Source organism: Portunus trituberculatus, chromosome 18 (assembly GCF_017591435.1).
Source record: "Portunus trituberculatus isolate SZX2019 chromosome 18, ASM1759143v1, whole genome shotgun sequence".
Lineage (NCBI taxonomy): Eukaryota > Metazoa > Arthropoda > Malacostraca > Decapoda > Portunidae > Portunus > Portunus trituberculatus.
The window spans coordinates 11,172,050-11,187,049 of NC_059272.1; the positions used below are offsets into that span (position 1 = coordinate 11,172,050).

General features: G+C 40.4%; 3 protein-coding genes across 3 annotated transcripts in view; 1 reads left to right on the forward strand and 2 right to left on the reverse strand.

Moving 5' to 3' along the window:
- Positions 1–558: 558 nt before the first annotated feature.
- Positions 559–6,344, reverse strand: LOC123505343 (putative uncharacterized protein DDB_G0271606). The gene is made up of 2 exons (XM_045256559.1): positions 6,207–6,344; positions 559–2,819 (listed from the first exon to the last, which is right to left on the reverse strand). Exon 2 carries the CDS (start codon positions 2,793–2,795, stop codon positions 987–989), a length of 1,809 nt encoding a protein of 602 aa, XP_045112494.1. The 5' UTR covers positions 2,796–2,819; positions 6,207–6,344; the 3' UTR covers positions 559–986.
- Positions 6,345–8,193: 1,849 nt separating this feature from the next.
- LOC123505345 overlaps positions 8,194–15,000 on the reverse strand; it is a 10,230-nt gene continuing 3,423 nt past the window's right edge. Inside the window, exons 3-6 of the mRNA XM_045256561.1 lie at positions 10,094–10,154; positions 8,971–9,133; positions 8,637–8,708; positions 8,194–8,506 (exon numbers count right to left, since the gene is read on the reverse strand). Coding sequence (XP_045112496.1) covers positions 8,377–8,506; positions 8,637–8,708; positions 8,971–9,133; positions 10,094–10,154 — 426 coding nt within the window. The 3' untranslated portion in view covers positions 8,194–8,376. The remainder of the gene's footprint in view (positions 8,507–8,636; positions 8,709–8,970; positions 9,134–10,093; positions 10,155–15,000) is intronic.
- Positions 13,480–15,000, forward strand: part of LOC123505344 (NECAP-like protein CG9132) — a 22,931-nt gene continuing 21,410 nt past the window's right edge. The window contains exon 1 of the mRNA XM_045256560.1: positions 13,480–13,508. The gene's annotated coding sequence lies outside the window, so the exon portion shown is untranslated. The remainder of the gene's footprint in view (positions 13,509–15,000) is intronic.

Below are 15,000 nucleotides of genomic sequence, written 5' to 3' on the forward strand. Positions count from 1 at the left end.
ACACAAACACGAGAGAGATAGAGAAAGAGAGGTTTCATATGCAAATACATCCTTTGAATGGTTTAAATGTGATATCTTGCTTCTTCGTAAAGAAAGATACGTACATATGAATAAATGAAGAGCTAATGGATAGGGAACTTAGTTTCATTCTGACGCAAATTCATACAAAATGCAGTTACTTCAAGAGCGTTAATAATGGTATTTCTAGAAAATTGAATTATCTTTACAGTAGTTTCCTGCCCATGATGGCTGTGATCATAAGAGCTGCTTGAAACCCAATTGATTTATAGTAGAGTTCTTGCATACTGCTCACTGATTCATGTCTTTCTTTTACTCGTAATTGCATCTTAACCGTCCCTATGTTTGTAAAAGAATTTTCAGATATTCACAAATACATTTCAAAAAATAAGAATGAAAATATGTATTAACATATCTCCTTGCATTAGTATGCTAAAAAAAAATAAGTATTTAAAAATATAGATTTGTGCATTGATTTATTTCTGAGAAGGCACCTTCAACAGGTTTTCCTATTTGCTTTATATTTTCTATCATATTTCAGATGGTTAAGATTTGAGGCACTGAACAGTCTTATCATAATGATGTTCACAGTCCATCCAACAGTTGACACAGATATACTCAGGTTTCATACTTCACTGAGTTGCTAGTGAAAACAAGTATTATGTCAAACATTTATCAATATTATTTGATTGGAAAGACTAATGAAATATATATTATGAGTTGTGCTAACTAGTTCTCACCCAACATTTTAATGGTAGAATGTTACCACACCACAGTGCAGGAAACTTGTACAATCAGTCCTGATTATATTTAAACATGAAATGTGTAATTAGTAAATATTGCATTATATGAACAGAACAGGCAGCCAAATGTGATTTACATTTCTAAACCACTCCAGTCTTTACGTTTGTGTGTAGGCACTCGGAAGACGTTGGAGTGTATTGCTAATCCACCTGCTGCAACAGCACTTAGTTAACATGTTCTGCAGGTACTCTTGAACTTGCTGAACCTATTATTTTATTGGCTGGTCCCTTTGCTAATGAAGAAGGCCCTTTATAGGAACTAGGATGGATAGTACTCATTAATGGACCTTTATTAAGGTTGCTAGGTCCCTTATCTAACCCTGAAGGGCCTGACGTGTTCTCAGATGGTCCTTGGTTGATATCGGCAGGACCTCTACTCATGCAGCTTGGACCCTTGTGCACTTCTAGTGGTCCCTTGCTCAAATGTTTAGGCCCTTTATTTAATAAGGCAGGACCTTTACTCAGATTTCCTGGACCTTTCTCATGACCTGCTGGTCCAAGGTGTAACTGGGAAGGCCCATGATTAAGTCCAGATGGACCCTTGCTAAGTCCAAGAGATTTCCGCCGGAGTCTAGTGTGTGCAGATTTATCACTGATGTCTGCAGCTGCAATGCTGCTGGAGCTGAAAGATCGAACTCTGCTCACACGTGTTTCTAGATTTTCATTTTCTTGAGGTCTTAAATGTGAGGGTGATGAAGACTTAAATGTTATTTCATTGTTTTGATTTTTCCTACCTTCATTCTCTTTAATTTTTTCATGTTTCTCTTCTTTCTCCTCCCCGTCCTCATGTTCTAAATACTCAGCATGCATCTTTTGTGTTGTTTCACCTTCCTGGTCAGTAGAGTGCAGTGCATGATTGAGGAGCTGGTTAATATTACTAAAATGGTGTGTGTTATTGTTTTCTTTTTGTAAATAATTTTTTTTAAGTTCTTGTTCTATTCGTAGCTTCTCCTTCCTCTCTTCCTCTAGATGCTCTTCTTCCTCCTGCCTTAATTTTTCTTGTCTTATTTGTTCTTGAAGTTGTTGCTCTTCCTCTTGTAGCTGTAGCTCCTGTTGCTGCAAGGTGACGAGTTGCTGTTGAACTTGATAAAGCTGTTGTTGCAGTGAGTGGGCCTGCTGCCCTTGGTAGTACAGAAGTTGCTGCTGCTGGACATGGTGTTGCTGAAGCAGCTGTTGCTTCACAGCCTGCTGCTGGTAGAGAAGCTTTTGGTTGATTGGTTGTCGTTGTGCTCTGAGAAAATTGTCTTGTTGTTTCTTAAGGACAGATGCTTGCATTTGTTGTTGCTTGTGAAGATTCTTTTGTTGTTGCCAGTGTTGGTTTTGTATGTGTTGTAGTTGTTGCTGAATCTCATTTTGGTGGTGGTGTATTCTTTGTTGTTCTTGTTGTTTCTGTTGTCTTCGTTCTTTTATACTTTTTTCCTGCTCTTCCTGTTGTTTTTGCGCTTCTTGTCGTCTTAGTTGTTTTTGCCGCCAATGTCTTTGAACCACCTGGGGGTCTAGAGTGCTATCTTCGGCATCCACAGATCCTTGGAGATACAATACAACATTGCCAAGGTCCAACTTGCCTTCTGGAGGATTTCTACGGACATTAGTTTCTGCTAAAAGTTTATTTCTGTCTCTGGAGGATTTAATAGTATTAAAGAAGACGCTTCCTGATGGCAATTGTGAGCGAAGTTGAGGAGAAAGGGAACGAGGTTTGTCTGGAGATCGGGGGGAAAAGCTTGCATGAGAAGTACCGGCTGGTGAACGAGGAGAGAGAGAGCGCGAGGTTGTGGGGACTGCAGGAGAGAGAGAGTAAGGTGTCCTTGTCTGGAGTCCTGGAGAGACAGGTTGTTGGGTGGTGGAGGCGGAAGGAATAAGGGTAGGAGCATGAGAGGCGCGTGGTTGCCAGGGATCCTCGTAGCGGGGTGACCTCTGGACAGGGCGTGATGGGTGGGAGTGGTCATGCCCTGTCCAGTCCTTGTTCCCACTCATCAAGGTCAGTTGGTCGTCAGACCGCTGTGGGAAATTAAGAGACCATCAGACAGATATGATATATAGATATATATATATATATATATATATATATATATATATATATATATATATAATTTTCCTTAGCATTCATAAAGTAAGTTAACAGTAGCTGGTTCAGTATGTTAATATGGGTTTATGTCAAGATTAGCGAACCGACTCACACCAAGATTTGGTCTTATATATATATATATATATATATATATATATATATATATATATATATATATATATATATATATATATATATGTATATATATATATATGGCAATAATCGGATTTCCCGACCCCAGTCAGTGTCCGGCGGCCCTCCCATGTCCAGTCAGCGTCCCAACCTGCCCGCGGGGCCGCGAGACCCAGCCACAGGGCTCCTCGGACGCATGACCAGGTACGGGCCGAACTCATCGCTATGGACGAGGAGCTTATTCGGGTGAAACAGAAGTGGCTATCACAGGTTGGCGGTGCGGGAAAGTAAGGACGCTGTGCTGCTAGACGTGCGGCGGGACGTGCTTTAGCTCCACCTCCTGACTGACACTTGAATCCTCTCTGTCCCATGTTTAAGGGGTGGCTGGCATGACCTGACCTCCTCCCTTGTTGTATACAGTGTTACAACAATACACTTATCAATCAATCATAATCGGATTCGCTGTTCTTGACATGAACACTTCAGTACTTCGATAGGTATCAGACATTTCAATAATCAATTAAATTTCAAGGCTACTGTTCACTAGTTGATCTTTATGAATCCTCATTGGTTTAATACCTGTTTTCATATTTAAGTACTGGATAGTTTTATAATTCATATATCCACGATCTCGCAAGGTGGCCAGATCTACCGCACCGTGCGTTTATGGATGGTGTGAAACCAATACTCTCAAAGCTTTCGTTTGCTAGTAACTTATACAACGGTTATTTATTTATTTTTTTTATGTAAGAGATGAAACCAGCCAAGGGCAACAGAGATTGTGATTAAAACAGACCCATAGAGGTGCCACTCCCCAAACGAGTTCAAAAGAATTTCATTCAGATGGGGACTACGAGCCTAGTGTATGTGTATATATATATATATATATATATATATATATATATATATATATATATATATATATATATATATATATATATATATATATATATATATATATATATATATATATATATATATATATATATATATATATATATATATATATATATATATATATATATATATATATATATATATATATATATATATATAATTTTGAGTGAAGAATGTATACGTATTACCTAGCTAATTTTGTGTGAAAGGAGTACATATTATATAGTCTTTACTCTCTACTTAGTCACTCTATACGTAGGTAGAGAACAGGCTGTGACTACGGCGCCGTTTAATTGTATTGTGAGAAACAAGGGGAAATGTTCTGTGAGGTCACAGCTGACTTGAATGATAAGTTAACAGCACCTCCAGTACTATTAGACCTCACCGGGAGTAATTATCGGTTAGGTTAGGTAAGGTTTATTGATTGGTAAAATCTTAACATCACTTATTTCTATTTATTTTTATGGAAATTGAACATTGCTACCAATTTATTTTCATTGTTCATTCATCAATAAAGATGAAACATATTATTTTCACTATTTATCATCCATAAAATGTATGAGTTTATAATTCAATTTTTTTTTCTTAAATCTCACTTGTTTATAAAAGAAAAAAAGAATATATCTCGACAAGAGTTTGCTTTTTCTTTATATGAAGACATTTGGGTTGGCCATTCTTTACACGAGGATGTTTGATTCCCCTGTTCTTGACATGGATTTTTTTTTTTTTCTTTTTTTTTATGTAAGAGGGAAATCCGGCCGGATGAAAAAAAAAAAGAAAAAAGGCACACTGAGGTGCCGCAGTCCCTAAAAAAATTAAATAAAAATATAGTCGGAATGGGATATGCATGCAGTTTTGTGTAAAGAAAGAGAATTAATTGTCTTTAGAGGGCAGGCTGTGACTGCTTCCTTGTCTTGTGAAGATAGATACAAAGGGAAACGTTCAGCGAGGTCACAGCTGGCTTTAATGATAAGTTCACAGCACCCCCTGAACTAGTGGTTTTGGACCTCACTGGGAGTAATTATCGTTTCGGCAGTTATCTACTGCCTCCTCCGTCAAATGATATGCTTCATGAATGACTGCGCATTTTACTATGATTTTAGTTTGGAAAGCTTATGCATGATCACCAATTCCGATTGGGTGTTGCCATGCACTTTTTTTTATTTGTAAATTTAATTTGATTTAACTTACTTCCGACGCAAATACTGAAATAATCTGTTATTGAATTTCTGTCTCATAATTTATCAATAAAAAAGAAAGAGAAAGAAAGTGAGTGAATAACGTTATTAAAATGGCAGTTAACATGTAATGACTGACTGATCTCCACGTAATATCATCGGTATTGATATACTATTTGTCTCAACATATATTATTTTGTACTGCCTTACTATGAAAATTGATGTTGGACTTATCTAAAATATATCTGATGCGGTAATGTATATCTCTGCTCCGATTTACTAAAATGGCGCATCTATGTTGCCGAGTAAATTGTTCATACATATATAACAAGTCATAAAGATCAAAGACATTATTGTCTCTGAAAAGTGTTATTGTGAGACATTTGCATTAAACGTAAGCCGAACGTAAGCCAACGTCTTGTAACCTTACAACTTCACGATCCGCCAACACAACCAACACGACGAGGTATATACATAAAAATTAACATTCATATCAAATTAACTCATTTGAGGCGATGAATAATAATAATGTTGTTCTTTACAACTGTAACAAAAGCTAAATAAAAAAAATAAAAAAAACGGAAAACTGAACCAATCTATAGGGTCACACGACAGGTAAAGGGCGACACACTTGGAGTGGTTTATAGAGCGCGTGCTGAATAGGTACATAGCTGCTTACCTCGGTAGGTGGGCGTGGTAATGCCCACAGTATACAGGTACGTACTTATGTGCACATAACATTCTTGTTCCCTTCTAACTTTCCAGTCTCTTTGTAAGGCACCTGGCATAATAATTACCTCGACTCTACAACAACTCAATAAATCAATAGAAAAGGTTGTTTAGTCCTTGGTTTCTTATGCTTTGTCCAACGACGCCATGCCTTAAGATTAAAGGACTCTTGAGGAGATATGTACATACAGTACACTTTTTTTTTTTTTTTTACATATCATCTTATTTTTTTTGTCACTGCTACCCATACAACGACAACTCTAACATCAAGAATGCGGTGCAATATAATAAACACGAGTAGTCAGTCATCCAGTGTGGCCAGAGTTCTTTCCCATAACCAGTACATCACACACAAACATATACACGCTGCAGCACAGCACACACCGACAGAAGAAAACCCGCTGGCAGGTGGTGAGGAAGGATATGTAGACACGATAGAGAGTCTGGAAGAAAGTATCCCACCAGTGCTTCACCGAGTGACCGTGGCTCTACTACTAATGTCTGCACGCTCTGGCACTGGCACCACCGCTAGTCCACTAGTCCATTATACTTACCAACATTCACCAAAGGGAATATATATATATATATATATATATATATATATATATATATATATATATATATATATATATATATATATATATATATATATATATATATATATATATATATATATGAATTAGGAGTCATGCACATGATAATAAATCTTATGGAATCATGGGTTTATAGTAGCTGCAGATTGTACAGAAAAATTAATAAAATCAAATAAATAAATAGATGAATAAATAAATATATGAAATAAGAGTCAGAACATAAAGTACCCATTGTTAAATTTAAATCCATGATTGTGCTACGCTCTACTTACATAAGTGTCTCAGGAATCATTGGTTTCTTTTAGTCTTGATAGGGCAATGATATGTAATATTCCCGTAGAGTTTCATCACCACTATCTGACAACTCTGCCCGTCAGTCGTCCGTCTCTCCCCACCCTGTGATGAAACCCCGATATCTTGATCCTCTCTCTCTCTCTCATTTTATTTCATTAATAATTTTAATACCATTCATATTAACTTGCAATCTCTAAGTCAAGAAAGTTTTTAGTGCCATCATTATTAATATCGCGGAAACAAAGAGAATACATTACTTCTTAGTGTTCCTCTATCATCAAATGCCCGGTAGATTTTCTTTTTCAACATTCATACATGTATACGTACTGTAAACTGCAACGATGCACTGCCAAGAATCACAAAACAGGTTCTCACTTCTCGATCGTAACCGAGTCTACTACAAATGTACAGCACTACGTATGTGAGATGGGCGTCGCCGCTTCTTATGGCGGTGCCACAAACCTGCTAGTGGCCGGTGGTCTTTTGAATCATACAATTAGACAATTGCAATTTTAGGATAAAAGCTCAGAATATGCTGAGTTTGTCATCTGTTTAGCGGATTTTTTCCTATTGATTGATGACGTGGTTAAGGACAGAGACAGGGTAATGGGTGTAGCCTATGTGGTGGCGTCTCTCGGTCTCTACTGGCTCCCTGGTATTGATTAGTGCTTCTAGCTGCCCCGCCCGTCTGCACCTGTGGGTGTACTACGCCTATATTCCTCGCCAGATGAATGATAGTCTCACTACCCGGCCAATGAAGAACACACACACACACACACACACACCTATATGTCCCCTCCAAAGGTTCAAGATGTGTGCTGGAGCTCCTCGGAGCAGTCAGGAGTTGGACTGTAACCTTCCCCTCTCGTGCAAGCATGCAGAGAGGTGTGAGACATGAGGGTGGACGCGAGTGATAAGTATCAAGTGTTTATCTTCAAAGGGCAAGATGACCCTTAGCACCGGGACTCTGTCAAGGCTATATAGAGTGACCTTAACTCTGCCACCTTATACTATACATTTTTTTTTTTTTTTTTTTTTTTAGGTACACCGTCCACTTGGCATTCGCGTGCACTTAATACTCGTCCTTCTTTGGTATCCGTCCTTCCCCTCTTCTCTCTGCTTTCATAGAACGTACTGTATATGTGTGTGTGTGTGTGTGTGTGTGTGTGTGTGTGTGTGTGTGTGTGTGTGTGTGTGTGTGTGCGTGTGTGTGTACGTGTTCCTCGCATGTTATTATTTGATCATCCTCTTTATTTCAGTGTAATACGAATTTATTGACCAGCACTCACATTGTGCAATAATTAGCATAATCCCCAATAAAATTGAGTTTGTTCAGCTATGGTGGTGGAGTTCACGTAACACTAAGTGATAAATAGTACGATAGGCAAAAATGTTTGGACAGAACTCCTCCAGAATGAAGAAGGGGCCCTTATGTCCATGTCCCCAACTTTTACAGGACTCACTTTGAAAAAGAAACAAATGAAAAGATAGTATTATACTGTTTTATTTGGTAATGTGAATTTTACCTTGATAACATTTCTTTAACTGGAACGCTATTTTATGTTCCTATACATTGCATACAGGCGTAAAGGTGTGGATAATGTGTTTATGTGTGTGGGGCAACAAGTGTGGTATCGCTGGCATATAGGTGGGTTGATAAAATTATCCTAGAAGGTAGGTGAGTATGAGTAGCTTGCGAAGTACACGGTCACCATACATCCCATGAACACAGTAAACAAAAGGGTCATCTTCAGCATCCTCAATGCAGATACCTGTGGCGTGGTCGTCCCTGCCTCCCTGTCATGGGTGGTAAAGCAATTATTGTTAGTGTGACATATGTGCTGTTGTTAATAAATGAACAAATACATAGACAGCAAATAGATAAGTAAATACATATCCTAAGAACATACGAGTGCCAGCTACTGACCTGAGGTTTTCTTTGGTCGCCTTACTAAGAAACTTCAGCCACATCAGCATCAGAGACACGGAGATCACGTCCCTGCGGCCATGACAGACTAATGTAGCTTGCATTGTGCGGTACCTTGCTTCGTATTCACAGAATATCATCGGGGCAAAATCATCATCATTATCACCATCATCATCATTATCATCATTGCTAGTTGAGAATATCGTCTAAGTTAGAAAATTATAATAATGCGACGTCTATCGCTGTTAAAGTTTAATAGTATGAACGATGGAATTATTTTCTTTTTATTAATTAATCTTACACTTCTATGTCAATAGAAACTTGAGTGTCCTACCAAGACTCTCGGTGAATGGGGAGAACAGGCAGGATGGATGAGTCTGCTTCAAGGAAAGGAGGGCCTCGAGCAGCGGCCCTCAACGCTACCCCCACGAGGTACACGAGCAGACACAACAGGAACCCAAAGCTGACTGACCACACTGCGTGCAACTCCACTATCTCTGAAATTATTGATGAATAAAGATGAGGTAAGTAATGGTATGGACAAGTGTCGTTGTATATATTGGTGCACATTGCAACCTAACGCAGATATGAACATTCATAACTGATTATAGTACATGTATTATACATACATATTTTGGCTAATAGTATAAACACGTCATTCGCTTGCTCTTGTATTCACGTAAGTGCATGAGACAGTTAATTTCTCGACATCACCGTCACTTACTGTCTCAATTACAACTTAATCACTCCATGACTTCGTCCACTTTGTCTATATATTCTTACACACACGGTTCGCCTGACGAGTCACTGCCCGGGCAAGGAAGGGCATCAGACCAGGGAAGCTCGAAATCCCCCTGTACTTGATACCAGCGACCGGCAACAAAAGCTCAGACTCATCTTGTGGGTTCGGCAGGCTGCCCGTAACACGTCACCAATACAAAACACATGAAACACAAATACGAGGCAACAAGGAAACACAAGGGCGACACAGGTATACACAGGAGGTTTCTTAGTGACAGTGCCGGTTTTGAGTCAAGGCTGGCGCGAGTCTGTGGAGGACTGTACAAAGGGCCACACAGCCCCTCACAGCTGATCTGGTAAGTAACGCATCAGCCCCTCAGTTCCTGTTCACAAACAATGAAGAGACTATCAATAGATGCTTCCAGCGCCAAAAACATGGGTTCGTCACTTTAAGGGGATTCGATTCTCTTTTCTGTGCAGCAATATAGTATAATAGTATATGGACATAGAAGATGGTGATGTGTATGTGTGTGTGTACTTTTTATAAAAAAAATGTTAGATTCATTTAATTTTGGATCGCCATCTTATATGTCGATATACTATATATACTATTGGTAAAGTGGACGAAGTCATGGAATATATATATATATATATATATATATATATATATATATATATATATATATATATATATATATATATATATAAACACTCACCCATAATTTGCGGACGGGCGGACACAATGAAGGTGAGGAGGGCAGGCATCAAGAATACCATCTGTTGGGAGGACAAGGTTGGTATCAATTGTTCATATCAAGCATAATACTGCAATATTTGTACATCGAAAACAACAACAACGACAGCAATAACAACAACAACAACAACAACTACTACTACTACTACTACTACTACTACTACTACTACTACTGTGTGGAGGAGGTAGTATAGACACGCACCGAAACGATAATGTATTCCCAGCGAGATTTAATAGCACTAGTTCAGGGGTGCTGTGAACCTTCCATTAAAGCTAGTTGTAACCTCGCTGAACGTTTCCCTTTGTCTCACAACTCAAGGGGGCAGTCACAACCTACCCTCTAAAGATGACTCTCCTTCACTCAAAACTACATGCACTTACCACACACACACCCTTCACTTAAATTTCAAATCCAGCTTCTGAGTCCCATCCTGGCGAGAGGACCAGAAATGTCCCCTGGTTCTGACTCCTCTGTCGATGACGACGCAAAATATCTTGATACCTCCCTCAACTTTTTCTTCTTAACTTAACTGTGATTTTCAATCTGTAGAACACCACCTCTCCTCTACTAAACCTCATCTTCTTTTCCTAACCAAAACACAGCTGTCTGAGGTAACTGACAGTAACCCTTCTCTGTTCCCTGCTACTTTCTCCATCCCCATTTTCGTTCTAAAGCTGGATGTTGCGTCTATGTGCACAACGACTTAACTTGCTCTCGTGCCCACGCTCTCGAATCTTCCATATTTTCTACCATCTGGCTGTGACTCAATAGTTACTCTAACTAAAGGCGTTTTCAGTAGCATATACGCGAACGCGTCTACTGAAAACGACAGTAACACTGCCAAACGAATCTCCCTCGTCGCTCGCCGGAAAAACTATTGTACTCTTTAGTCGCAGGATCACGCCAAGCTGAGATAGCCTCATTCCACCGTAATGTAAAGATATTATTATGGGAATGGGATAATTGAAGGCAAGGCTCAAATAAAACATTACACATTCAATTTCTGCAGGGAATATTTTCTGACGGCCCTGGTACACGCGGCAGAGGCTAGATGCACATGTCCGAATGATTTTTGTAGCACACTTCCTTATGGAGCGGATCTGGCGTTCCCAAACACCACCCATGTGTGAAGCCGTAGGAGGTTGAAAGATCCACTCGATTTCACGCCTTCGTAATGTCTCTTGTAGTTTGGCATGTGCATCCCACTGCCGGATGGCCATCTGAAAATCCTTGTTTGCCCTCTGAAAGTTTGTACCCTTGTCGGAGAACAACTTTGTTGGTGTCCCGCGTCTGGCAATAAAGCGCACAAGGGCATTGAGGAATGCGTCCGCATCAAGGGAAGATAGGACCTCTATATGTACTGCCCTGGTGCTAAGGCAAGTAAAGACGCACCCAAAGCGCTTTACTGTTCGCCGCAAGCAAGTAACCAGGAAAGGACCAAAACAGTCTACTCCTGTATAAGAGAATGGGGGTTTCCCTGCAGTGATGCGTTCTGTGGATAATTCGCCTTGACGTTGTGTCAGTGGTTTGCTGTTGACTCTGCGGCATACGAAGCATCTCCGTAAGATACGATCAACCAGGGGCCGACCAGCAACCACCCAGTAATGTCTCCGCAGGCTTGCTAAGGTATGCTCCCGGCCTGAATGTCTGGCCAAAAACACATGTGTGTCTTGTACAATCAGGGATGTCACTGGGTGATCTTTAGGCAGTAGCACAGGGCCCTGTGGTGATTCTCCACCATCTGCTTCCAAGCGACGTCCACCTATTCTGAGAATGCCCTGTCCATCAAGCGCCGGCTCCAGACGGTAGAGGGGACTGGACTTAGTAAGCTTGCCCACCTTGAGGACTTGAATAGCTTCTTTGAAGTGAATATGCTGAACGTAGCATATGATAGCTGTTCTGGCGGCCCTGAACTCCGTTGCCTCAAGGCGAGATCCTGCAATGTTGGGGCGTCCTTTCATGATCCAGTCTGTAAATCTGCGGAGCCACGCTACTGCTCTCTGTAAGGTGTACCAGGACGAATACCGTAAAAGGAGCTTGTCAACTGCACCATTGTCTTGGGTTTCTACCGCTAGAGAAGTGATCTCCTTCCTGACTTCTGGATCTCCTTCAATATCATAGCTATGACTAAACATTGGTGGCCATGAGAGTTCTGATTGATACAGAAAGCCTGGTCCGCCTTTCCATCTTCCTCCTACTATGAGCTCCCGTGCTGTGAGTCCTCTGGTAGCATCATCTGCTGGATTGTCTTCCGAGCACACATGTCGCCACTGGTGAGGTAATGACAATCTATGTATAGTTCCTAGTCTGTTAGCCACAAAGGTATGGAACCTTCGGGTAGGGCTGGCTATGTACTGTAAGACAATCCTACTGTCTGTCCTCCGCTAGGGCATTAACCTAACTTAACATAATCTAACCTAATGTAACCTAATCGGGGGCTGCGCATCCCATGGACCCCCACACACTAGGGCATTAACCTATCATAACCTAACCTAAGCTAACCTATATGGAGGGTGCGCAGCCCCCTGTGAACAACATACCTAACGTACCATAACAAGCTATCAAGGAACCTAAAAAATGATAACGTTATGCTTCTCCAGTGGCAGCGCGTGATTGGAGGGATTAGCTCTATAGATACCATGAAATCCTTATATGCCGCTACCCACAAATCCCTGTTTATACCCACAAATCTCTGTTATAAACAATTGAAAATCATTTCAATGTTTACTCTTCACTGGTGCAGAGCTCGCTGGACTCAGAAAAATTCCTACTTCGCCGAACTCTCAAGTGCTATTACGGCCAAACTAGACGCGTGCGGCTCAATTATTTTTATGCCAATCAGCGTCAGTGTTCGCTATCACGTGACTCTGAGAGCGAACACAAGCGATTCGAACAGCTTCCAAAGGTGCTCGCCTATGTGGGCGAACGCTTTTTGGGACCGTTCGCCTTATGCAAAACGCCTTAAATTTATCTGTGCTGTCCATCTCTCTCGTAACTCCTCTGACTATAACAAATTCTTTGACCAATTTCACTTCCACAGTGAAGTACATTATGTCCCTCTACCCTTTTGTGGACGTCTCTATTCTTGGAGATTTCAATGTTCACCACCAGATTTGGCTTTCTTCTCCCTTTGTTACTGCACATACGGTTTATATATCACGGTATTATTCAGCTCTAATAAGATAAATGTACAATATTTCTATATGCACAAAAACACATGTAAAGCACTTAAGCATTAGTATTTAATACTTTACGAGGCATCAAGACGAAGCGCGCTTGTTTGTGATTGCGGTTCCTGACAATATAGCTTCAGAGCGTCGCCGTCACTCACACCAGAGACGTCTCGATGTGAAGACGCAGGAAAACGGTGAATAAGGTACATATCTTATTTTGTAGTTTATACCAAATGTCACAGTGCCAAATTGATTTTATGTGTATTGTATAACTTGTGTAATATTCTGAAAGTCTTTTATACCAGTGAGTAATGTTAGTATTCTAGAAATTGAGTGAGAACTGTCCACAGTTCTTACGGTCAAGTCATCAGTAAACTATCAGAGGGAAATACTGCTTTTCCTCTACCCTACGATGATGGCTGTGATCAGTAAAAACAAACCACCCTGTGAGTCACTAAAGAACCTGCGCGCGTCCACACCCTTCACTGGCCATCCTTGTGAACTGGCCTTCAACTTTGCTATCCTCCATGACCTAGAGCAACTGGTGCAACACCCTACTCGTATTCTTGACCGTCTGGAGACAAACCCAACATTCTTAATCTCTTCCGTACCTCTAATCCTGTTGATGCTGTTACCCTATCTTCTTCGTTGGGCTCCTCCGATCACAATCTCGTCTGTATCTTGTCCTATTTCTCCAATCCCTCCTCAGGATTTCTCCAAAGCGGAGGTGCCTCTGGTGTTTTGCCTCTGCTATTTTGGGAGACCTGATGAGGTATTATGCTGATTTTTCCTGGAATGATTACTGTTTCCGAGTCAGAGACCCATCTCTGCGTGATGGACGCATAACAGAGGTGTTAGTGTCTTGCATGGAGGCGTACATATTTCTCATTCTTTTTCTCAACCTAAACCTTCTAAACCTTGGTTTAACAGTCTGTTCTCGTGCTGTACATGATAAAGAGGTTGCTCGCAAAAGATGCTTAAGCCTTCCATCTCCTCAATCTCATGTACTTTATATTTCTGCCAGGAATAATACCAAGTCTGTCCTTCAACTTGCCCAACACTCCTTCCTAAATAGAAAATGTCAAAATCTTTCAAACTCCAATTCCCATCATGACTTCTGGCATTTGACCAAAAACATCTAGAATAACTTTACTTTTTCATCTTTCCCTCTTTATTTCATCCTAATGGCACCAATGGCATCTCTTCTGTCTCTAAACGTGAAATTTTCTCTCAAACCTTTGCTAACAACTTTACCTTGGATGATTCTGGGGTTGTCCCTCCCTCTCCTCCTCCCTCTTCGTAATGATGTTTTCCATGTCCTCGCTTGCCAAAACCTTCGGAAAGCTTCTGGACCTGATGGGGGCTCCTCCTATTGTTCTCAAAAACTGAGCTTCCGTGCTTGCACCTTGCCTGGCCAAACTCTTTTAACTATGCCTATCGACTTCTACCTTTGCTTCTTGCTGAAAGTTTGCCTACATTCAACCTGTTCCTTAAAAAGGTGATCGCTCTAATCCCTCAAACTATCGTCCTATAGCTTTAATATATTGCTTGTTTAAAGTTCTAATCTTTCCTCAATAGGAAGATTCTTAAACATCTGTCACTTCACAATCTTCTATCTGATTGCCAGTATGGCTTCCGTCAAGGTCGCTCTACTGGTGATCTTTCGGTTTTCCTTACTGAGTCTTGGTCATCCTC

Coding starts and splice junctions, on each gene's coding strand:
- LOC123505343 (XM_045256559.1), bottom strand. CDS start 2,795: ATGAGTGGGAACAAGGACTGGACAGGGCATGACCACTCCCACCCATCA.